The sequence below is a fragment of the Pelophylax lessonae genome (assembly GCF_965119305.1).
Source record: "Pelophylax lessonae genome assembly, chromosome: 1".
NCBI lineage: Eukaryota > Metazoa > Chordata > Amphibia > Anura > Ranidae > Pelophylax > Pelophylax lessonae.
Window position 1 is genome coordinate 578,166,764 of NC_138768.1, and position 25,195 is coordinate 578,191,958.

A 25,195-nucleotide genomic window follows, 5' to 3' on the forward strand; every position below is an offset into this window, starting at 1 on the left:
TGTGCTAAAATGTAAAATGCAGCTAAACACTCGTGGTCCTGCACTATTTTTCACAATACAGTGCACAGAGCATTTGCAGTTTAAAATCCCATTGGTATCAAAAAAGCCGGCTGGCTAAATCACAACAGCCCATCTTTCTGGGATTCGAGAAGCGCGGTGACATAAGCACGTCACTCCGCCCAATGAGTTTCATCATAAGATGACGTCGTCCGGGGCACAGTCCTCTTGTGAAGAAACGTGGCAGATGGAGCAAAGTGCTGACGTCACCATGCTTCTTGAATTCCTAAAAAATGGCAAGTTGTGATTTAGCTGACCTGCTTTTTTAAAACCAATGCAATTTCCTCCTTGATGTAAGTGCAATTACCTCATATTATGAATAATGCTTTTAAGGATTTCACACTATGGCAAGCCTTTTTGTGTTTTGAGGATCTCCTTTGATGGTGGATCTTCACATCCCAATAGGTTCTTTGAACGATAAAGGCCTTGGCTAGGTTTCTAGCCAAAGTGTCACAAACCTTCTATGATAGAAGGTCTGTGTAAGCTGGTAGGCAAGCACTTTTTATGGTGAAGGTGATAGTTCAAGGATCACACACTAAGGTGGCGGATGGTGCGGATATCGTTAAAGGACCTCTGTTTCATCACATTTGGACATTTTTTTTCACTGGTGTTTTAAGCGCTACTTTGTATATGAATGAACACATACAGTGGTGTTTATTTACAAAAAGCTGGATAGTGCAAAATCAGGCTTACTTCTGCATAGAAACCAATCAGCTTCCAGGTTTTATTGTCAAAGTGATTCTAAATACAGAAATGTCTGGCATGAGAGACTCGGCTGTCTGGCACTCTCCCTGCTAAATTGGCTGAGACACATCAGCGGCGCCATTGGCTCCCACTGCTGTCACTCAAAGTCAGTTAGCCAATCAGGAAAGAGAGGGGATGAGGCTGAACCATGGCTCCATGTCTGAATGGACACACAGAGCAAGCTGCTTGCTATAGAAGCACTCGATAAGAGGGAGGGCCAAGAGAGACAGCAAGAGATCCAAGAAGAGGAGGATATAGGCTGCTCTGTGCAAAACCACTGCACAGAGCAGATAAGTATAACATGTTTCTTATTAAAAAAAAAAAAAAAAAAAGACTTTAGTATTACTTGATTTGAACAAGCTGAGGTTAGAAGCTGATTGGTTTCTATGCAGAAGTGAGCCTGATTTTGCACTCTCTAGCTTTAGTAGGTAAACCCCAATGTGATACTGTGCAGTAACAGAGGCAGCCTGTAGTGGTCGGATCCTACCACAGTTCTGATCTCAGACTTATGTACAACACAGTGATGACAAGACTGCTTCTTTTACAAAGTAATATCTGGTTTTGCAAATGCATTTAGTGTACATTTAGTGCATTTATATCCTTTTGGCTATTAAAGTGGTTGTAAACCTCAGACGTGAAATATGAACAACGCATATCCCTCTTTAGTGTGTACTGGTATGTGCAAGAGAGTAGTGTGGCGGGCGGTATGTGCAGGAGAGGAGTGTGGCGGGCGGTATGTGCAGGAGAGGAGTGTGGCGGGCGGTATGTGCAGGAGAGGAGTGTGGCGGCGGTATGTGCAGGAGAGGAGTGTGGCGGGCGGTATGTCAGGAGAGGAGTGTGGCGGGCGGTATGTGCAGGAGAGGAGTGTGGCGGGCGGTATGTGCAGGAGAGGAGTGTGGCGGGCGGTATGTGCAGGAGAGGAGTGTGGCGGGTGGTATGTGCAGGAGAGGAGTGTGGCAGGTGGTATGTGCAGGAGAGGAGTGTGGCGGGCGGTATGTCAGGAGAGGAGTGTGGCGGGCGGTATGTGCAGGAGAGGAGTGTGGCGGGCGGTATGTGCAGGAGAGGAGTGTGGCGGGCGGTATGTCAGGAGAGGAGTGTGGCGGGCGGTATGTGCAGGAGAGGAGTGTGGGGGGCGGTATGTCAGGAGAGGAGTGTGGCGGGCGGTATGTGCAGGAGAGGAGTGTGGCGGGCGGTATGTCAGGAGAGGAGTGTGGCGGGCGGTATGTGCAGGAGAGGAGTGTGGCGGGCAGTATGTGCAGGAGAGGAGTGTGGCGGGCGGTATGTCAGGAGAGGAGTGTGGCGGGCGGTATGTGCAGGAGAGGAGTGTGGTGGGCGGTATGTCAGGAGAGGAGTGTGGCGGGCGGTATGTGCAGGAGAGGAGTGTGGCAGGCGGTATGTGCAGGAGAGGAGTGTGGCGGGCGGTATGTGCAGGAGAGGAGTGTGGCAGGCGGTATGTGCAGGAGAGGAGTGTGGCGGGCGGTATGTCAGGAGGAGTGTGGCGGGCGGTATGTGCAGGAGAGGAGTGTGGCGGGCGGTATGTGCAGGAGAGGAGTGTGGCGGGCGGTATGTCAGGAGGAGTGTGGCGGGCGGTATGTGCAGAAGAGGAGTGTGGTAGGCAGAATGTGCAGGAGAGGAGTGTGAGGAGTATGAGAGCAGGCAGTATGAACAGAAGAGATGTGTAAATGGTAAGGTGGCTTGCACTATGTACAGTAGAGGAGCATGGAGGGTATGACAGTGAGCAGTATTTGAAAGAAAGGGATGTGGTGGGTATGATGGTAGGCAGTATGTGTGTGAGTGAAGAGTATGAAAACGGCAGTATGTGCAGGACAGAATTGATGCTGGTAACAATTACCTTTCAATTTTAGTCTGCAGCCAGTCATAATTCTAATTTATTTTCTTTCCAACCATACCAAGGGCAATTTAGGTGTAGACATGTTTTCCCAGAATCTCATCTCTCTGCTCCTATAATCTACTTACTGCCTCCCCCAGATGTCGGCACATATCTCAATACTAAATTATAGACAGCCCATTGCATGATATATGGATATGGCATCCCTGTAAGTTGCTTAAAGTTTACTACACTGAACATTCATTGATGAGAAAAAGGCACAGAACGCAGTATGACTAAAAAGATATTGGGGCTGCAGGACTGATTTTGATCTTGCTATGGTCAATAAAAAATAAAGGCAGAACATCCCACATATCACTCTTTTAACCCTTTTTTGCCAGATCTTTTTTTTTTTTTTCATTTCTGGCACACAAGTTAAAATGTGCCTGAAAACTACTTTGGCCTAAAAATTACTTAACCCCAGACCCCCCCCCCCCCCCCCCACCAGCAACCAGCATTATTTCTTTTTTTTTAAACGGAGAACCTGTAAAATACAAAGATGGTGGTTGCAATTTTTGTCATACAATGTTTTTTTGGGCAGCTGTTTTTTTTAAACCTATAATTTCAGTAATGGATACACAAACATTTATTTGAGCTCATAAAAACACAATATAATTCCAGTTTAATAAAATTAAAACATCAGATCATGTCCGATAAATACAGTATCTCACAAAAGTGAGTACACCCCTCACATTTTTGTAAATATTTTATTATATCTTTTCATGTGACAACACTGAGGCCCCGTTCACACTGGGGCGACGCTACTTCCCGGGGCGACCTCACAGGTCGCGGCGCGCTGCTCGCACCGCGACCTCGGAGCGGCCGGCACGGACTTCATAACATTGAAGTCAATGCAGGTCGCCCCAAAGAAGCTCCGGACCCTTTTTCTAAGTTGGAGCGACTTGTGTCGCTCCTATTAGAACGGGTCCACAGCTTCTCTATGCCAGGCGACCTACGGCGACCTGTCAGGCGACCAGGTCGCCTGACAGGTCGCCCCAGTGTGAACGGGGGCTAACAGTGTACATTTGCTGTCGCCTTAAAATAATCCAACATGCAGCCAAAAATGTCTAAACCGCTGGCAACAAAAGTGAGTACACCCCTAAGTGAAAATGTCCAATTGGGGCCCAATTAGCCATTTCTCCTCCCCGGTGTCATGTGACTCATTAGTGTTACAAGGTCTCAGGTGTGAATGGGGAGCAGGTGTGTTAAATTTGGTGTTATCACTCTCACGCTTTCATACTGGTCACTAGAAGTTCAACATGGAACCTCATGGCAAAGAACTATCTGAGATGAATTGTTGCTCCACATAAGATGGCCTAGGCTATAAGAAGATTGCTAAGACCCTGAAATTGGGCTGCAGCATGGTGGCCAAGACCATACAGCGGTTTAACAGAACAGGTTCCACTCAGAACAGGCCTCACCATGGTCAACCCATGAAGCTGAGTGCACGTGCTTAACGTCATATCCAGAGGTTGTCTTTGGGAAATAGACGTATGAGTGCTGCCAGCATTGCTGCAGAGGTTGAATAGGGTGGAGGGTAAGCCGGTCAGTGCTCAGACCATATGCCCCACACTGCATCAAATTGGTCTGCATGACTGTCATCCCAGAAGGAAGCCTCTTCTAAAGATGATGATACTTTCAAAATATGAGCCACATATACTGTACATGTGTAGCTGAATGCTGTGCAGCTGAATAGGGACAGAGCTGGCTGCAGACACACGGCATTAAGCTACACATGTACAGTATATGTTGGTCTAGGGAGAGAGCTGGCTGCAGACACACAGCATTCAGCTACACATGTATACTGTATGTGGGTCTAGGGAGAGAGCTGTCTGCAGACACACAGCATTCAGCTACACATGTATATGTGGGTCAAGGGAGACAGCTGGCTGCAAACACACAGCATTCAGGTACACATGTATATGTGGGTCTAGGGAGACAGCTGGCTGCAGACAAACAGCATTCAGGTACACATGTATATGTGGGTCTAGGGAGACAGCTGGCTGCAGACAAACAGCATTCAGGTACACATGTATATGTGGGTCTAGGGAGACAGCTGGCTGCAGACAAACAGCATTCAGGTACACATGTATATGTGGGTCTAGGGAGACAGCTGGCTGCAGACAAACAGCATTCGGCTACACATTTCTATGTGGGTTCGAGCCACCTAGGCAGCCCAAGCGGAGGTGGGAGTGGGTACCTGTAAAATATAGGTATCCGCTCCCCCCCAAAAAAAATGACAAGCCAAATGTGGCATGTCAGGGGGGTCAGGAGGCCTTAAAGCGGAAGTTCCACTTTTGTGTGGAACTCCACTTTAAAGAAAGTCTGAGTACATTGCAAAAAAGGTACCATTGATGTTAGTTCATCTTTAATGTACTGTAATTAGAAAGCAAAAACTTTTCTTTTACAGACTGATAGTAAATCACACTGTGGAACACAACTAACTTCCACTCTCATTGGCTCCAAGCAGTCATGTACTTACCTAATTTTCCAGAAAGCTGCTACTCCAAATATTATTAATACAAGGGCAATGACAACTATCGTAATTGCTGCCACGCTTCCTGTAGAAAAAAAAAAAAAAAATCAAAACATTTTAATACAATAGTTACTGTAAATATGTATAGAAAATCTTATACAATATAGGCAAAATATCTAAAAAACACCAGGATTGACTACACTAGTAGACGTATTCATTGAGACAAATTGTGAAATGCATTCATTTATAGCAGCTAATCACAAACCATCTCTGGAGTAGGTGGGTTAATCAACAGGAAAACAAATGGATGGATGGCATAACTACAGGTTAAGTCACAAGGTTAGCACCTAGAAACAAAGAGTGGTCTTTTTTCATATTATTATTATTATAACACAGGATTTATATAGTGCAAACATTTGGCGCAACGCTTTACAACATGAGGGCATAGAGTACAGTTACAATAGCAGGGCGCTTAGGGCAGTATCAAATAAAAAAACGCAGATGCATTTGAAAAAGAGGGCAAAGTCCGTACGTAGCACACCCCTGAACACTTCATTCTGTACTTAGCCCATCCCTGAACTCTGCACTCTGTACATTGCACACCCCTGAACTCTGCACTCTGTACATAGCACACCCCTGAACTCTGCACTCTGTACAGAGCGCCCCCTTGAACTCTGCACTCTGTACGTGGCACACCCCTGAACTCTGCATTCTGTACTTAGCACATCCCTGAACTCTGCACCCTGTACATAGCACATTCATGAACTCTGCACTCCATACGTAGCTCAACCCTGAACTCTGCACTATGTACGTAGTGCACCCCTGAACTTTGCACTTTGTACGTAACACACCCCTGAACTCTTCACTCTGTATGTAGCTCATCGCTGAACTCTGCACTCTATACATAGTGCACCCCTGAACTCTGCACTCTGTACGTGGCACACCCCTGAACTCTGCATTCTGTACTTAGCGCATCCCTGAACTCTGCATTCTGTACATAGTGCACCCCTGAACGCTGCACTCTGTACATAGCGCACCCCTGAACTCTGCACTCTGTACATAGCGCACCCCTGAACTCTGCACTCTGTACAGAGCGCCCCCTTGAACTCTGCACTCTGTACGTGGCACACCCCTGAACTCTGCATTCTGTACTTAGCACATCCCTGAACTCTGCACCCTGTACATAGCGCACCCCTGAACTCTACACTCTGTACATAGCACATTCCTGAACTCTGCACTCCATACGTAGCTCATCCCTGAACTCTGCACTATGTACGTAGTGCACCCCTGAACTTTGCACTTTGTACATAACACACCCCTGAACTCTTCACTCTGTATGTAGCTCATCGCTGAACTCTGCACTCTGTACATAGTGCACCCCTGAACTCTGCACTCTGTACTTAGCGCATCCCTGAACGCTGCACTCTGTACATAGCGCAACCCTGAACTCTGCACTCTGTACATAGCGCGCCCCTGAACTCTGCACTCTGTACATAGCACATTCCTGAACTCTGCACTCCATACGTAGCTCACCCCTGAACTCTGCACTATGTACGTAACACACCCCTGAACTCTTCACTCTGTATGTAGCTCATCGCTGAACTCTTTACTCTGTACATAGTGCACCCCTGAACTCTGCACTCTGTACGTGGCACACCCCTGAACTCTGCATTTTGTACTTAGCACATCCCTGAACGCTGCACCCTGTACATAGCGCACCCCTGAACTCTGCACTCTGTACATAGCGCATTCCTGAACTCTGCACTCCATACGTAGCGCACCCCTGAACTCTGCACTATGTACATGTAGTGCACCCCTGAACTTTGCACTCTGTACGTAGCTCACCCCTGAACTCTGCACTCTGTATGTATCGCACCCCTAAACTCTGCACTATGTACATAGCACACCCCTGAACCCTGTATATAGATACATTGCCTTACAGATACAATCAGCCCTTTGAGGGTAACCATAGTGCTGAATCGGCCCGAGTGGTCTACAGATACAGATGAAAGTTTCAATGGACCAAGGGACTCTGCACTTCTCCTAGGAGTGCCGTATGTAATGTGTACTTGTACACTCTTTGGATTTGCAGAACAGTTACAATACAATTCAATACAGGAGGAATCATAGGACCTGCTTGTTAGCGCTTACAATCTAAAATCAGCTTTAATATTCTCTACTCTGCTAAACTATACTATGCAGCCAGCAAACCTGGATTTAGGGACAGCATATTGTCTCCTGAGAACAAATGTTTTCTCTGCTCCTCATACTTCTGTGTCACTAACTGTATATTAGACCGTATCTACCAATCTTCAACTTCCCCCTCTGCTTCTCTAAAACTGACCAGAAAAAAAAGAATGGATACTAACCGGGGAATTACGCTACAAATCACTGATCTTTAAGCAGAATCTGTTCCAAAACTGTTCAATGCAAACTCACCCTGTGATGAAAAACTTAAAGTGACACTAAACTCTGCTTTAAAAAATGACGTTCTATTCAAATATGCATTCCTAACCTAAATATACCTTTTACTGCTCTCTGCCTTCTCCAAATCGCCAAATTCTTTATTTTTTTGCTGCTGTGATCTGACTGGTCCCACTGTATGTATGAACGTAACCACTATATTTTGCTTGGTCCTGAGATGGACTGTGGGCTATGATACTTGCAGTGTGCATAGAGCAATGCATGTGACAACAACTAATGCCAAACAAACAGAAGTGAGGGGAAAGAGGGGAGATTTAGGAGATCACAAGGAGGATGTCACAAGGAGGACAGAAAAACAGTAAGAAATGCATTTATGAAAAACAGATTACAGGATCTTTTAATAGTGAGTGCATACCAAATATTTTTGGAGAATTTAGTGTCACCTTAATGCCAAAACAATCAGTAAATTCAGAGATACAGGCATTTAAATCATGACCTTTACTTCTGTAGTTGTGCTGTACTTTTCAAGCCTTCCTATAGGCCTTTTAATGTGATAGGTGTCATCCTTGACCACCAGGGGAGCTCAGACGGCAGAAGTGGCCAAACTTGTACAGGATTTACATTTCATTCCAACTATCTGAATCTAAAGTGGCCATAGACTATAAAAATTGGCCAAAATTCGGTCATTTGGACAGTTTGTTTGTTTTTTTGGCCAGTTAACCACTTTAGCCCCAGCCGCCGCAGATGTACTGCGGCAGGCTGGCGCTCCCAGGCAAAGTGGCGTACATGTACAGCACTCGCCTGGCTGGAGCTAGGGGGCGATCGCGCTCCGCCGGAGGCGCGCTCCCTCCCCCGCTCGTCAGCTGGGGAGCCAGTGCGCGTGACCGGCGGCTCCGATGGCCGCCGGCCACTCGCGATCTCCCGCAGCTGACAGAGAAGGACAGACGGCTGATGTAAACACAGCCATCTGTCATTCTCCCTTAAATTATCCCAGAGGCTATGTGATCCTGCTATATAGGATCGCATGTCTCTGTGATGATCTCACAAGCCCTGCCCCCCGACAGTTAGAATCACGCCCCTAGGGTCACACTTAACCCCTTGATCACCAGTAATGTTAACCCCTTCCCTGCCAGTGTCATTTTTACAGTAACAGTGCATATTTATAGCACTGATTACTGTATTAATGTCACTGGTACCACCAAAAGTGTCAAAATTGTCAGTTAGGGGTCCGATCTGTCCGCCGCAATGTCGCAGTCCCGCCATTACTAGTTAAAAAAAAAACAATAAAAATTACATAAATATTTCCTGTAGTTAGTAAACGCAATAACTTTTGCACAAACCAATCAAATTATGCTTATTGCAATATTTTTTTTACCAAAAATATGTAGCAGAAAACAAATTGGCCTAAAATGTTAAAAAATTTTGATTTTTACATTTTTTTTTGAGAACTTCATATAAAAGAATGTGAAAAATATTATTTTTTCAAAATTGTTGTTTTTTGTTTATAGCGCAAAAAATAAAAATTGCACACGTGATCAAATACCACCAAAAGTTCTATTTGTGGGAAAAAAGGACGTCAATTTCGTTTGGGTACAGCGTTGCACGACCGTGAAATTGTCCGTTAAAGTCATGCAGTGCCGAATCGCAAAATAGGGCCTGGTCATTGAGCAGCCAAATCCTCCGGTCTGAAAGTGGTTAAAGGGCACAAATCGGTAATTAGTTGTGACATTTTTGAGCCAAAAAAAACAAAGGGCAAGTTTGGAAATTTTAAGCTGAACGAAAGATAAATTGAAATGTTAATGTGTTTCTCACCCAAACTCTTTGCACTAGGTATATGAGAAAAAATGATCAAAAAATGGATTCATTAATGTCCATTGAACGATTTATCGGTCATTACATAATGGCACTATTGATTCCTCTCACAGCCATACACTCTTTCAATGTCATCAATTGCTTGCACAAGCCCATGTAAGCATTAAAAATTAGGCTATTACTAAGTAAACTGAAAGCAATATATCATACATTATAAAACCTTCTCCAAGTTTTTCCTATACCTGCACTCTTTTAGTATGGCCAACGACTTACAATAGACTATATGTATTTTCCGAAAGCTGAACTCCCGCCTTGACCTGGTTTACAGGCTCCTCTCTTGTACTGAAAGGGGTATTCTGATTTCACTGCACACTGTGAGCTTCTTATAGTATACATTAGAAGCCGTAGTAATTCAGATAAAGGAATTGGCAGCACTCCAGATGAGGTCAAAATCCAGATTTATTGACTGGACATCCCAACGTGACAATAGTGACAAAGGTAGACGCGTTTCGCACACTACACTGTGTGCTTAATCATTACTGTTATGATTAAGCACACAGTGTAGTGTGCGAAACGCGTCTACCTTTGTCACTATTGTCACGTTGGGATGTCCAGTCAATAAATCTGGATTTTGACCTCATCTGGAGTGCTGTCAATTCCTTTTTCTTTATTAAACACCAGAGGGTGTCAGACTAAGTGTAGCATAAAATACACAATTCAGGGCTGAAGAGCATCTAGCATCATCCAATCTGCCCCCCCACAGCCTAACTGTCCCTGGCCCACCTCATTCATTTTACCCACAGTTTTTAAGATTATGGAGGCTCAGCATCTCATGCGAGCATTACATAGGGTGGTCTGCATGCAAATGCATCCTGCCTAGGAATGCTTACTTCTCCAGACTGACATCCACCCATCAAGAAATTGTGATATTTCCATAACTCTCCCAAGAGCCAGCTTGCTGCTTGCATTGGGACTTGGGGTTCCTGATTGGAGTACTGAGGCAGGGTGTTGTGATGTTTGCAGGAAGCCATGTACAGCACCCTGTTTGCCCCTGTCCACCAGCAATGATCTGCCTGTATTCTACAGAGAAGCACAAAGACCCAATGATGTTGTCATTGGATCAAAAATAAGGTATATAAAAATATGGAAAGGTTTTATGTAAATATTCAATAGCATGTAGATGAATGGGGGGGGGGGGGGCAGGAAAGGCAAATCTAAGCAGAATAAACATCAGCTCAATACTTCTGCTGACTTTTTTTAACTGCTAATTCATACCTGTCATATGTTTGAATTGGGTGGCTTTAATATTGCGGTCAGCCCCAGTACACTTATCAGCGATACATGACTCATCTTAGTAACTACCATGTTTACTTAATGACAAGTTTTCCTGAAAGATTACATTTGAAGCCACTCCCTGAATTTTTTTTAACCCACTGATATATAATACATTGGCTACCCACGCAGCCAAAACAGTGCAAAATACAGTGTGATGCTTAAAATATATCCCTTCCAATGCAAGGTTATGGAAATAAAACCCTTCCCCGGAACTCACTTTTAAGGATAGTGGGTGGAGCCATGCAGTTCCATGCTGTAGACCAGTAGACTATATCTGTGACACAGACAAACAATTATAGATGCACAGTTATCCACGGGGGCATACGGGATGGAACTGCATGACTCCACCCACTATCTTTAAAGTGGAGTTCCAGCCACGGGGGTGAAATTTAGCTAAAAATACCCCCGGGACAGTCAGGGCTAGTACATTCCACAATGGATAGCCTCTGTACTGTCCCGAGTCGCCCTTACCTTTTAGAACAAAAACTTACCTTGAAAATTTCTTCTCCAGCGCTGCCATCTCGGATGTGGGCAGCTGAAGCCAGCGCGTCCTCTTCTGCGTCCTGTTCCGTGTCCTCTTCTCCCAGAATGCGCCGCTCGTCACTTCCGGTGCGGGCGCGTCATCCCTCTACAGCTTCTGGGCATGCCCAGAAGCTGTTTAGCAGGGAATGAGGCACCCGCACTGGAAGTGACGAGCGAGGCCGGTGCAGGCGCATTGATTCCTGGGAGTGATGACGTTCAGCTCCCAGGAATCACTGCAAAGAAGTGACGGCGCAGGCCGCGGTCGCAGAGGGAGGAAGTGGAAGAAAGGTGAGTATATTTTCTTCAATAACAAGGTAAGTAAACAAAAAAAAAAAAAATCGTAACTATCCATTTGTTTTTCAGGTGACCAAGAGCAAGCGGATGGCCCAAAATCGATTATGTCGATTTTGTGGCCGGAACTCCACTTTAAAGGTGAATTCCAGGTAAGGGTTTTGTTCTCATAGTTATGTTGGTCCAGTTTGGAAAAATGTAAGTATGCCTGTTCCATAGGGGCATGTTTTCTGGATCTGTGTTGTGATGACAAATACAGTAAATACCGTCTGTTTCATAAAGGCATTTTGTACTTCTTCTAAAGAAGAGCTATAAACCTGACTAATAAATAGCAACAATAAAATCAAAAAGTAAAAGTAAAAATCAAAGCAAAATTACTGCTGTTGACCATAGCCAAAAACCAAAAACCCCCAGGAAACTGAAAATTTGTTACCAAATACTTACCGTAATTGTCCTTTCCTGATAGACTCTATGGCAGCATACGTATGGGTTATCCCCGCCTCCTCTCTAATCCTATAGGATCCCACTCCTATAAGTTTTGTCTCAGAGCCAGAGGTTGCGTTCCGTAACTAGCCTACTCATGACACTGGGGTGGATCTCCTGCTGCCATGGAATTCATCAGGATTGGAAAATTACGGTAAGTATTTGGTAGTTTTCTGTTTTCCTGACAGACTTCATGGCAGCATACATATAAGAAATAACTAGGCATACCACCAAGGGCAGGAATGTTGAACAAAAGCTTAAACGTACACCACCAATCGACAGGGCTTTCAAACCCAAGTTGATAGAGGATAAAGAATTAGGCTCCACACAATAATGAGCCAGAAAAGGGTTCCAACCACCGTGTCTTTGTGTGACTCAGAAAAGGGGAACGGATGGACTCTACATGCCTGGTTCCCACCGTGAAGCATGGAGGAAGAGGTGTGATGGTGTGGGGGTGCTTTGCTGGTGACACTGTTGGGATTTATTCAAAATTGAAGGCATACTGAACCAGCATGGCTACCACAGCATCTTAATATAAAAGAGGACCAATGCGCTACCCGAGGGGTCTGACTCTGTGTGTAATCAGTGATGTGAACAAATAAATAAATATAAAAATGTAAATATAACAAATATGAATGGTGACAGAAAAAGCTGCCAATCATTAATCGGTGTCCCCACCGTGAAAAACAGTATGTGAGCAATCAAAAAAATCGGCGCTAATTCGTCAAATCATACATAATCCAAATGTGATATCCAAAATATAGTGCAACACGTGAAGAAAAAATATATATATTATACAGCGTGAGTGAATGTTGTTGAATCCACCACTGTATGAGAGTATCTCATGGAGATAACAAGAGAGGGACCATCATGGTGCAGTAACTTCCAAGACGTTTTTTTAATAAACGTCTTGGAAGTTACTGCACCATGATGGTCCCCCTCTTGTTATCTCCATGAGATACTCTCATACAGTGGTACATTCAAATATGTCCAGGGCTTGAAGAGCATTAAGAAGGAATACGGTGCTGTTCGTTTTGGGATCCCACCATCCATCCATATCAGAGGGAATTCTCTGGAACATCGTCAGGAGTTTTATTACATACGCTCTTCTTTGGTTTGTACTGAGGTAAGCGGCCATTACACAATTGTTTGTTGGGTGAGAAGAGGAACACGTCGTATGAATTTAACTTGAATATCAAGATTCACAATATATTTGAAGATATATATATTTTTCTACCCAGATATGATTGCTATGGAGCATTTTTTTTTTTGGACTGATTATTTTTCCTCTCCTTTTTTCTTTATAACATGTTTCATTTGGACTTGAGTTTATGCAACATTAAAGCGGAGTTCCACCCTAAAATTATACTTACCTCCATCTTCTCGCTCCGGGTCACCTGAAAAACAAATGGATAATCGCAATTTTTTTTTTTTTTTTTTACTTACCTTGTTTAGAAGAAAATATACTTACCTTACTTCCTCTTCCTCCCTCTGCGGCCACGGCGATTCGTCACTTCCTGGCTTGCAATGATTCCTGGGAGCTGAACGTCATCGCTCCCAGGAATTAATGCGCCTGCACCGGCCCCGACGTCAGTTCCGGTTCAGGCGCCGTCATACCTTGCTAAACAGCTTCTGGGCATGCCCAGAAGCTGTGGAGGGATGACGTGCGTGCACCGGAAGTGACGGCGGGGCCGGTGCAGTGCATCGTGGGACTGAAGAAGATGGAAGAGGACACAGAAAAGGACGCGCTGGCTTCAAGCTGCCCACACCTGAGATGGCAGCGCTGGACAATACATTTTCAAGGTAAGTATTTCTTCTAAAAAGTAAGTGCAACTCGGGGCAGATCAGAGGCTATCCATTATGGAATGTACTAGCCCTGACTGTCCCGGGGGTATTTTTATTAAAAAGAAATTTCCCAGGGTGGAACTCCGCTTTAACTCACGCTGTATAATATATATATTATTTCTTCACATCTTGCACGATATTTTGGATATCACATTTGGATTATGTATGATTTGACGAATTAGCGCCGATTTTTTTGATTGCTCACATACCACAGCATCTTGCAGCGGCATGCTATTCCATCCGGTTTGCGTTTAGTTGGACCATCATTTATTTTTCAACAGGACAATGGCCCCAAACACACCTCCAGGCTGTGTAAGGGCTATTTGACCAATAAGGAGAGTGATGGGGTGCTGCGCCAGATGACCTGGCCTCCACAGTCACCAGACCTGAACCCAATCGAGATGGTTTGGGGTGAGCTGGACCGCAGAGTGAAGGCAAAAGGACCAACAAGTGCTAAGCATCTCTGGGAACTCCTTCAAGACTGTTGGAAGACCATTTCAGGTGACTACCTCTTGAAGTGTGACTCTACAATTTTCATAGTCATGAAAATAAAAAAAACTCTTTGAATGAGAAGGTGTGTCCAAACTTTTGGTCTGTACTGTATATATATAAATATATATAAATATATATATATATACATACACATATATATATATATATATATAAATATATATTTTTTTTTTTACAATTTTCTTTTTTTACATACTGTCACCAGTGCAGTATAGCGTCATATAACTGGTGAGGCAGTGATCAGGAACACTGACTGGTGACAGTACAAAAAAAATAAAAAATACTTTTTCAATTTTTTTTTAATACAGTTTTGTTTGACACAGTGTGTTTAGAGCAATATGATGTTACCATAATAACATTGTACTCCTCTGGGGAAGTTATCAGGATTTTCTTTTTTTTTTCTTATGGTTGCTTATAGCAGTGAATTACAATGCTATAAGCAAGCATTTCACTAAATGAGACTAATTCATTCAGTTTGTTTTGTGATTAAATGCGATCGGTGAAAGCTAATCACATGGTACAGATGGCCTATGATTGGCCTTGTCTGTACCACTGACCAATCAAAGCTAGCAACACAATTGTACATAATAGATGGCATGAAAGGAAGCCACCCATTGTTTACAACTGTCATGTGACCTGCTGTGATTAGTCACAGACGTCACATGGTACCGTCAGCGAGCCAGGACACTGATCAGTCATCAGCTGTGTCCGGTGGGACACAGTCAGTGACATATTGTGCCGCAGCGAGCATGAGTGGCGCTTCTGAGAGGACATCATATGATGCCCATTTAGAATGGTAAAGCCACTGCCCGGTCGACATTCTGCTTTAGGCCAAATGAGGTGTTAAACCAATACCCCCTTAAGCCTTCCCACTATTAACACAACGTGGCCACACCAAACATATAATGTACTGTGCTGCAGGTGCAGCTATTATCCCCACTCCCTATTTCACCCCCAATAAACGTGGGCATGGTCAGAAAGGTGTCCCGAGATTTAGTATTAAAAAAACTGGTCACCTTATTCTTTGCCCCTATTCTATTTATTTTTTTCACATTGTGACAGGTGCCTAAATTACCCTGACTCCATGGCCAAGGTCTGCTAAACCATGGGATACACTCTAGTCTTTCCAGCCCCACTACCAAATGGTGGATTAGATGGAGGACTGTTGTTGTATGGACCAGAATTAGTAATGTATACGGGAAGGGCTGGGCTCCAGACAGTACAACCAGCTATCCTTGTTCTGCCAGTACTGTGAGTGCTGTTATTGAAATCTGTGTGACTGGCTGACTGATATCATATGTTAGTACAGCTGACCTTGTTTGCTTCTCATTTGTCATCTGTCTGCCTTTGTAGCGGCATACTACATTAGCGATTTCATGTTTCTTCATAAAGAATATTAATAACCACAACACTTATCTGGAGACACAGCCAGGATTGAGAGCAGCTCAATGAGACAAATTCTATAATTCTTTAGTATGTTTAGGAAAAATCCACAAATTAAGGAATATGAATTCAATTTAAATGCAATTGGATCATTTAACCCTTTCGCTGCCAGAGCCATTTTTGCATTTTTTTTTTTTTTTTTTGGCACACGTTTAAAAAATCATTTTAGGTCTGAACTTTACAAAACATTATATATTTTCTGAAAACAGACACCCTAGAGAATAAATAGTGGTAGCCCCAATTTTTTATGTCACACGATATTACCGCAAAGGTCTAGGAAATGCAAAATTGCAGTAAAAAACACACTGAAGTGAACTTTAGGGGAAACAATGCAATAAACTACCTACAATTTTGGTAAAACATAAAAGACGAGGTTACACTAAGTAAATAGATACACAACATGTCAAACTTTGCATGCACCCATGAAATGGCGACAAACTTTAGTAGCCTATATTTTCTACAGGCAATGCTTTAGAAGCCCCCTATAGGTCATCAGTTTAGTGTTACGGAGGAAATGTTGAAAAAAAATATATTTTTTTTTTATTTTCTGCTATAAAACAATGTCCAAAAAAAAAAAAAGAATCAAATTTCTTCACGAGTTTAGGCCAAAATGTATTTTGATACATGTCTTTGGTAAAAAAAAAAATAAAAAAAAAATATAAATCTCAATAAGTATATATTATTTAGTTTGCGTGAAAATTATAACGTCTGGTATAGATACTGAAATTTTTATTTATTTATTTTTTATACTAGCAATGTCAGTGATCAGAGACTTATAGTGGGACTCGGACAGTATGGCTAGCAATCTGACACTAGCTGACACTGTCATCAATAGTGACACTAATACAGAGACTAATGATATTACTATACAGGGCCGTAGATAAGGGGGGGTCAGGGGGGTTGAAACCCCCCCCCCCCAGAGCATTCTGCATTATACCCCTGTCAGTGACAGGCTGCGTCTGGTGACAGGCATGTGTAGTGCTGCAGCAAGGGTTAATAGATCATTGGGCTGGCATGCGACGAGCTCACGCTGATCCCTGCTGGGCTGTCAAGCTCGGACTGGCTGACAAAGTTCTTTACAACCAGGCAGCTTTGAACACAGCAGGAGCGACATCTGATGCCCGTGGTACCGCCCATCCCACCAGGCAGCATTGAGCACAGCTGGAGTACCGCCCATAGTCCCGCTCACCACTCTCTAGTGATGGGTGGGACTACGGGAGCCGCTCCTGCTGTGTTCAATGCTGTCTGGCGGGGTGGGCGGGACTAAGGGCGATGGGAGACGCTCCTACTGTGTTCAAAGCTGCCTGGTGGAGTGAGCGGGACTACAGGCACTGCTCCTGCTGTGTTCAATGGTGCCTGGTGGTAAAGAACTGTGTCAGCCAGTCGGAGCCTGACAACATGAACAGCGCAAGTTTGGCATGTGCCCAATGATCTGTTAACCATTGCTGTAGCACTATACTCGCCACTGACAGGGACATCATGTGTTTTCATTTTTGTGACAACCTTTATCCGGTGACAGGCAACGTGGCAAGTGGCAAGCTGCATCTGGTGGCAGGCAACATGGAAAGTGACAAGCTGCATCTGGTGACAGGCAAGTGACAAGCTGCACCTGCTGGCAGGCAACATGGCAAGTGACAAGCTGCATCTGTCGGCAGGCAACGTGGCAAGTGACAAGCTGCATCTGGCGGCAGGCAATGTGGCAAGTGACAAGCTGCATCTGGTGCCAGGCGTCGGTAACAAGTGACAAGCTGCATCTGCCGGCAGCCAACGTAGCAAGTGACAAGCTGCATCTGGTGGCAGGCGAAGTGGCAAGTGACAAGCTGCGTCTGGTGGCAGGCAATGTAGCAAGTGAAAAGCTGCGTTTGGTGACAGGCGACGGTGGTAAGTGACAAGCTGTATCTGGTGGCAGGCGACACGGCAAGTGACAAGCTGTATCTGGTGGCAGGTGACGTGGCAAGTGACAAGCTGCGTCTGGTGACAGGCGACGTGGTATGTGACAAGCTGTATCTGGTGGCAGGAGAAGTGGCAAGTGACAAGCTGCGTCTGGTGGCAGGCAATGTAGCAAGTGAAAAGCTGCGTTTGGTGACAGGCGACGGTGGTAACTGACAAGCTGTATCTGGTGGCAGGCGACACGGCAAGTGACAAGCTGTATCTGGTGGCAGGCGACGTGGCAAGTGACAAGCTGCGTCTGGTGACAGGCGACGTGGTATGTGAGAAGCTGTATCTGGTGGCAGGCGACATGGCAAGTGACAAGCTGTATCTGGTGGCAGGCAATGTGGCAAGTGACAAGCTGCATATGGTGGCAGGCGATGTGGCAAGTAACAAGCTCCATCTGGTCCTACCAAAATGTGATGCGCCAGAGATATAATAAAAAAGTGATGACTTTAAATACAATAAATCATATCCAGTTCATAAGGCACATAGCAATGTGTGTGCTTCCAATAAAGTGATATGAAGAGTGTCCCCGTATCCAATTGAAGAAAATCCAGTGATGAAAACAAGTTGTAAACACCAATTAGTGAATCCCTCCACCAGGTGAATTAGCCTCTCACCTTCCTAAAGGACCCAAACGGGCCAGCAATCACATGTATCATGGATCAGACTTCCAGGAAAGAGCCACACTGTATTGCACCTCGAGGGATCCCGGGACATATAAAAAACAGATGAAGAAATCTAGTGCTCTCTGCTTACTAATAAGGGTGTGCTTTATTAGAGAAAGGCAGATCAACTCACATTTGTTGGGCACTCAGCCGTGCCTGCTGAATAAGCGATGTCAGCGATCTGTTACCAGAGAGAGACTCTGCGTCGGCCACGCACGCTCCGTCCCCCTATACGCGTTACGTCGAGCGTAATGCTCCTTTGACTTCCTCGGTAGGGGTCCCTACCGACCCCTAGGCGACCCCTACCGAGGAAGTTTTTTCCACATTAAAATTCATTGAAATTTATTTTTAAAAAACAAAAAATGTGTTTCGAAAACCTCTGCGCAAATCCCCTGTGACATAAAAAATTACAACAACCACCATTTTATTTTCTATGGCTAAAAAATATATAATGTTTGGGGGGTCTAGCAAAAAAATACAGTTTTTTACATGTAAGAGAGAAGTGTCAGAAAAGGCCTGGTCTTCAAGTGGTTAATGGCATTGACTGAGGCTGGGCTGAGTTTTCCATTGCTGTTGTGTTACTGACAGTCCAGCCTAGCACTGGCAACCATGATAGACATGGCGGCCAGAGCCAGGCTGGACTGATTAATCCTCAGTTCACAATTTGATCCGCATATGAATAACACAGGAACCACCCCACGTTCCTGTTTAATTCACATGTGTTTCAGGGTGGTGCGATTTGGGCCCATTCATTTTGAATAGGCTCAAATCACACCAAAGTCATGCATGCACCAATTTTGGAATTTCACTGCAACCTAATTGTATGGTTGTTTTGTACCATGGAATCCAATGCAGGGAAATGAAATGTGTTTGCAACCTGTGTTTGTGGTGTCAGTGCAATCTCAACGATACCCCAAACACAGGTTGCAAATGCATTGCATTTGCCTGCATTGGATTGCATGGTACAAAACAATCTTGCAATCCTTTTTCCAAACGTTATGAATTTGGTGCAATTTATTTTATTTAAAAAGACTTTTACTTAGTACCAATTTCTCCTGTATTGAATTGTATTGTAACTGTATTGTCTTCCCTCATATTGTAAAGAGCTGTTGGCGCTATATAAATCCTGTATAATAAGTATAATAATAATTTATTAATTTCAATGGGAAGAATTTTTCTTGAGCTTTTCAGGTGCTTTTTTTTTAACTCAAAATTGCTTGAAAAACTCCTCGGTGTGAAAGTAGAAAATAATCGGGGCTAAAGCAGTTAAAAAAAACTACACAGACACTGTCGTTGTAGCATGTGACCCTTAGTTTGGTTACTGACTTCCTTATCAGCGTTTTGCCTACTTAGATCTGATGAACGTGATCCCGGTATCGAATGATCTAAAACTGCACCAAGATTATTTTTGTATTTAAGAATTTCACACACTGTGTGATGTCCTAGAAATGTATTAGACAAGCATGTTTCTTAGCTCATAGGAAGTGACAAGGATGTGGCATTTCTCCAGAAATACTTGCTAAAAATGGTCTTAGCTTGAAAAAAAAAAAAAGAAGAAAACGAATGCAGCCACCATAGCGAAGAACTGTAAGCTTCAATATAATATATTTGTGTTTGTTCGGGTTTAGTTATTCTTCAAACTAAAAGCGTCTATTTCCCCCAGCACAGTCTTAGCATGCATTATGAAGGCAAATTTCTTAGTTATTTGCTAGTGTGTACTCTGGGGGATTGTGTGCTCCTGTGTCTCACCATACTGATTCTCTTTTAATTTGCAGGTTGGTCATCACTGGAGCTGAACAGAAGCAGAGTAATAAAAGCCTTGGTGTTTGTTTTATATGACAATAGATGAAAGGTTCAGTGAAAGTTGCACACTACGCAGTCACACTTTTATTGACTTTGGCACTAGTCCTAATCTACAATATCTTTTCAGAAGGATGACAGTTATTAAAAATTAAATATGTCTTGTTTGCAGGAGAAGGGCAATACTATTGTGCCATAAATAAATATCCAACAGGGATTCCAAATCATGAATTTTATCTAATGTTATGAATTGTGAATTTTATGACTACTAAAGAAATTCTTTTTCAGACACTTTTTGTTTAATTCTGTATTTTGTGTTAGAAAATTACTTAGAACCCCCAAATATATATTTTTTTAGCAGAGGCCCTAGAGAATAAAATGGTGGGTTTTTAAGGCTCCATTTACCAGGGGCGTACAGAGGGGTTGGCCAGAATGGCGCCCGCCAGGAGCGCTGGCCGAGGGGGGGCGCAAAAACATTGGCAGTGTAGCAGTGAATTACAGCTCCTCCGCTCAGCCCCCACCCGCTCCAATCCCAGAGCTCTCTGTGTGTGTCCAGGCAGGCGGCGACAGTCAGTGTCGGAGCTCCGTGTGATAGGCGGCTCCCCTCATCACAGGGCTCCGCCTCCGCCCACATGACATTATCACCAGTCGGCTGCTCTAGGCAGCTCCAGGCAGTTCAGCAGTGGATGGATGTACTGCAGCGATGGAAGGCCTGGCTGGCCTCTCAGGTGCCAGAAGAATTAGAAGAAATCTTTTAAAATTAAATTCTCCCTGTCACCCCCCCTCACTCCCTGTCACCCCCTCACTCCCTGTCACACCCCTCTCACTCCCTGTCACCCCCCCCTCACTCCCTGTCACCCCCTCTCACTCTCTGTCAACCCCCTCTCTCCCTGTCAGCCCCCCTCACTCCCTGTCACCTCCTTTCACTCCCTGTCACCCCCTCTCTCCCTGTCACCCCCCTCTCATTCCCCTCACTCCCTGTCACCCCCTTTCCTCCCTGTCACCCCCTTTCACTCCCTGTCACCCCCCTCTCACTCCCTGTCACCCCCCTCTTGCACTCCATGTCAACCCCTTTCTCCTTGTCACCCCCTCACTCCCTGTCAACCCCACCTCTTCCTGTCACCCCCTCTCACTCCCTGTCACCCCCTCTCACTCCCTGTCACCCCCTCTCACTCCCTGTCACCCCCTCTCACTTCCTGTCACCCCCCTCTCTCCCTGTCACCCCCCCACTTACTCCCTGTCACCCCCTCTCACTCCCTGTCACCCCCCACACTCCCTGTCACCCCCTCTCACTCCCTGTCACCCCCCTCTCTCCCTGTCACCCCCTCTCTCCCTGCCACCCCCTCTCCCTGTCACCTCCTCTCTCTCTCTGTCACCGGCTCTCTCTCTGTCACCCACCCTCTCTCTCTTTCTCTCTCTGTCACCGCCCTCTCTCTCTCTGGCACCCGCCCTCTCTCTCTCTCTCTGTCACCCGCCCTCTCTCTCTCTCTGTCACCCGCCCTCTCTCTCTGTCACCTGCCTCTCTCTCTCCGTCACCTGCCTCTCTCTCTCCGTCACCCGCCCTCTCTCTCTCTCTGTCACCCACCCTCTCTCATATGTGAACAGGGGCCATTGAAATGAATGGGATTTTGCTTGTTGGGCATTTTGAGACTTCAGAGATGAGCGTTTTATGAGTTGAAATACGCTGAGGTGTGCACAGGGCCTAAATTTTTTATTGCACACGATATAGTGGTTTTTCAAATGCATTTTTTTAATATATTTTAATGCACACAAACACAATATAATACCCATTTTAGCTAAATATAAAAGTTGGTGTTATGCCGAGTAAATAGATAGCTAACGCTTTAAATTTTTATCTCTATAGGTGAAGTTTTAAAAGCATTTACAGGTCATCAGTTTAGAGTTACACAGGAGGTCTGGTACTAGAATTATTGTTCCCGCACTGATGTTTGCGGCAATACCTCACATATGTTTGTGTGATCGCCATTTACGTATGCATGCAGGACCAACTCATGCGTTAGTCCTTGCACACAAGCACAGGCAGGGAGGGGTTGTGGCAGGGGTGCTTTAAAATGTTTTACATTTTTTTATTTATATACTGTTTCTTTAATTTGTTATAATTTTTATTGCTGTCACAAGGAATAGGCAGTGACAGGTACTCTTTATGGGGAGATCTGGGTCTATGAGACCCCTAAAAGCATCTGATTACAGCAAGATCAGTGTGATCAGACACTTTCCAAATTAAAAAATGTCACTGTTTACATCTGGGGAACTCAGAAGTGACGTAAGTGCTCGTAGCTTCCGGTTTCCTATGCCATAAAATTCATCAGGGACTTTCTGGTCCTCGACAAGCTCTATAGTAAGCCGGCTTCATTCCAGGCTCACCAGTGGCATGGTAGATCCCAGAGAATCACTGGCCAGCGGCGGGAGGGGGTCGACTCCTCCTGTCGCATGTAAAAGCCATCCAGTTGCTAATTACTCGCTAGGATGGCTTTTACATAAAAGCCAATGGCCTGCAGAAAAAAAAAAAAAGAAAATGGGATGATGCCTGTAGCTGAAGACATCATCCCGATATAACCATTTGAAGTCAATCACCTACATGTACTTGATTTGGCAGCAAGTGTGGATGGACCATGTTATGGTCCTCTCTGATTGCAACAAAAGGAGAGTTCAGCACATAATAAACTTTGGGGTTCATATTGAGGAGTGCCTAGTACAAAGGTTCATATTACTCTTTTTGAAATGTTTATTGGTTAAGAGCAGGTCATAGTGCCGTTCAGATTTGACAATATTTATAAAACCCTAACACAAGTCTCCTATTGCATCTCATCGTGGCTCTAATAACATCCACTGCTTAAGCCCTGAGGAAGGGGTAGGACTTTCCCTCAAAACACATTGGCTGTATTTGATGCTCTTAACCAATAAACATTTTTAAAAGACATTTCAAAAAGACCTCTGAGGAATATGAACCTTTGTACTGGGCACCCCCCAATACACACCCCAGAGTTTACTGTCCTAACCAAGAAGAATTCCACTTACCTCCAGTCACCATGACACCAAAAGAAGAAATAAGGAGAACAGTTGTCACGGGGAAAAGAAGACACAGATGGCATTCAAGACCAAAATAGGTTCTAAACCTCGAGAGGCAGCCCCCAACTTTCTGTACCTTCAACCCCCTGTCACTAGGATAGAAAATGAGGGGGCATTTCCCCAACAGGGACAAAAAAAATAATAATAACCTAACAGATGTACTTTTCCACTCTATCTAAAACTATAAACAATAAGCATTCTCTAAAATGGCGCCTGTGCCAAGTGACCAACCTTTTGTGTTCATGTCTACTTCAGTGATTTCAAGTTGTAGGGGCATGGGCCAGGTATAGTGTCTACATAGGTAGATTGGTCCAAGCTGGACCAGTGTAACTAAAAATATATCATGCGTTTAAATATTTAGTAGGGACAGCACAGTCTTCAATCTGTTAGGGAGGAAGATGGAGAAGAAGGGAGGAAAAGAGAGGAGGGGAGTGGGTTGGCGTCCAGGATTCTGGGCTGTTGGTTTGTACCGATGCTTACAGTGCACTTGGATCCAGTCCCATCTGGAAGTGCGCATGCAGGGGTGGCTGTACAAGACCACGTATAGGCATTAAAAGAGAAGTATGGGATTTATTTATTTTTTTCATAATCATACTTACCTATGTGGATGCAGCATAGATCTGATGCTGCATCTGTCCCCCGCCAGCTGATAACTGAGCGATCAAACACCGCCGATCGCTCGGTTCTCAGAGCTCCCTGAGCAGAGAGCTGGTGACTGTCAGTCATCGCTGTCTGCTCTGCCCCCCTCCCCTTCGTTCACTGGTGCGCTGGGCTGCGGAGGGGACAGGAGTGTTTGGTTCAGGCTCTCAGTGGCTCACTAAGAGGCTGAGCCGGGTGTCGGGCCAGGCATGTGGGCGGATCCCGACTTTATTGTCACCATCTTGTCCGAGCCTGGACTGGCTGGGTACTATGTGATCACTGTGATTGCATGGTACTATTTACAATGCTAATCCCTCCCCGTCCCCTTACATCAGGGATAGAAGAGAGATGGAGTACTTGTGAACAGGAACTAAATGAATGGACCAGCAGTTGCAGCAGCAGCATCATTCACGGATGGGTTTTTATTAACCCTTTCATGCCCCCACCCCTTCTCTCCTACACCTACTATCTCCATGTGACCTGTATTTTAACCCGTTTGCCTCCCTTACCCTGCACATCTGAACATTAACCCCTTCACTTCCTCCTTCCTCTGTGTATGACCTGTACATTTATTGTATCTAGTGTACCATTCTCAAGCTTTCTCAAGTTTAACCCCACCAGTACTGGCATGTTTCTTTATTTCCAAAATTGTGACAAAAAAAAAAAAAAATTGATCACCTTGAGATGTGTACTTTACAAGAAAAGGGTCACTTTGGAGGGTTTTTCTACTATGTTGGTATTTTCACAGAAAGTAGGGGAAACTTTTTTTTTTCAAAATGTTTTTTTTTTTTTCATAGTAAAAAAAAAACAGGAGGTATTAAATAGCAACATATTAAAACTTTGTCTCAAAAATTGATATAAATCTACAGAGCATAGCATAGTAACTGTCAGTCAAATTATCACAGCAGACAAAACTAACCAATGCAATAATAATAAGGGAGTATTTCAGGCTAGTACTCAAGTGGTTAAAGTGATTGTAAAGTCTCATTTTTTTTTCTTAACCACTTTAAGACCGGAAGGATTTGCCCCCTTAATGACCAGGCCCTATTTTGCGATTCGGCACTGTGTTATTTTAACGGACAATTGCGAGGTCATGCAACGCTGTACCCAAACGAAATGTATGTCTTTTTTTTTTTCCGCACAAATAAAGCTTTCTTTTGGTGGTATTTGATCACCTGTGCGATTTTTATTTTTTGCTCTATAAACAAAAAAATAGCGACAATTTTGAAAAAAAAA

The 25,195-nt window shown here is 44.3% G+C and overlaps 1 protein-coding gene across 1 annotated transcript in view; it reads right to left on the reverse strand.

Annotated features, from left to right (window-relative positions):
- Nucleotides 1-25,195, reverse strand: part of PARM1 (prostate androgen-regulated mucin-like protein 1) — a gene marked incomplete at its 5' end in the record, with an annotated part of 131,194 nt that overhangs the window by 13,055 nt on the left and 92,944 nt on the right. Inside the window, one exon of the mRNA XM_082243569.1 lies at nt 5,172-5,250. Within this exon, the coding sequence (XP_082099695.1) occupies nt 5,172-5,250 (79 nt within the window). The remainder of the gene's footprint in view (nt 1-5,171; nt 5,251-25,195) is intronic.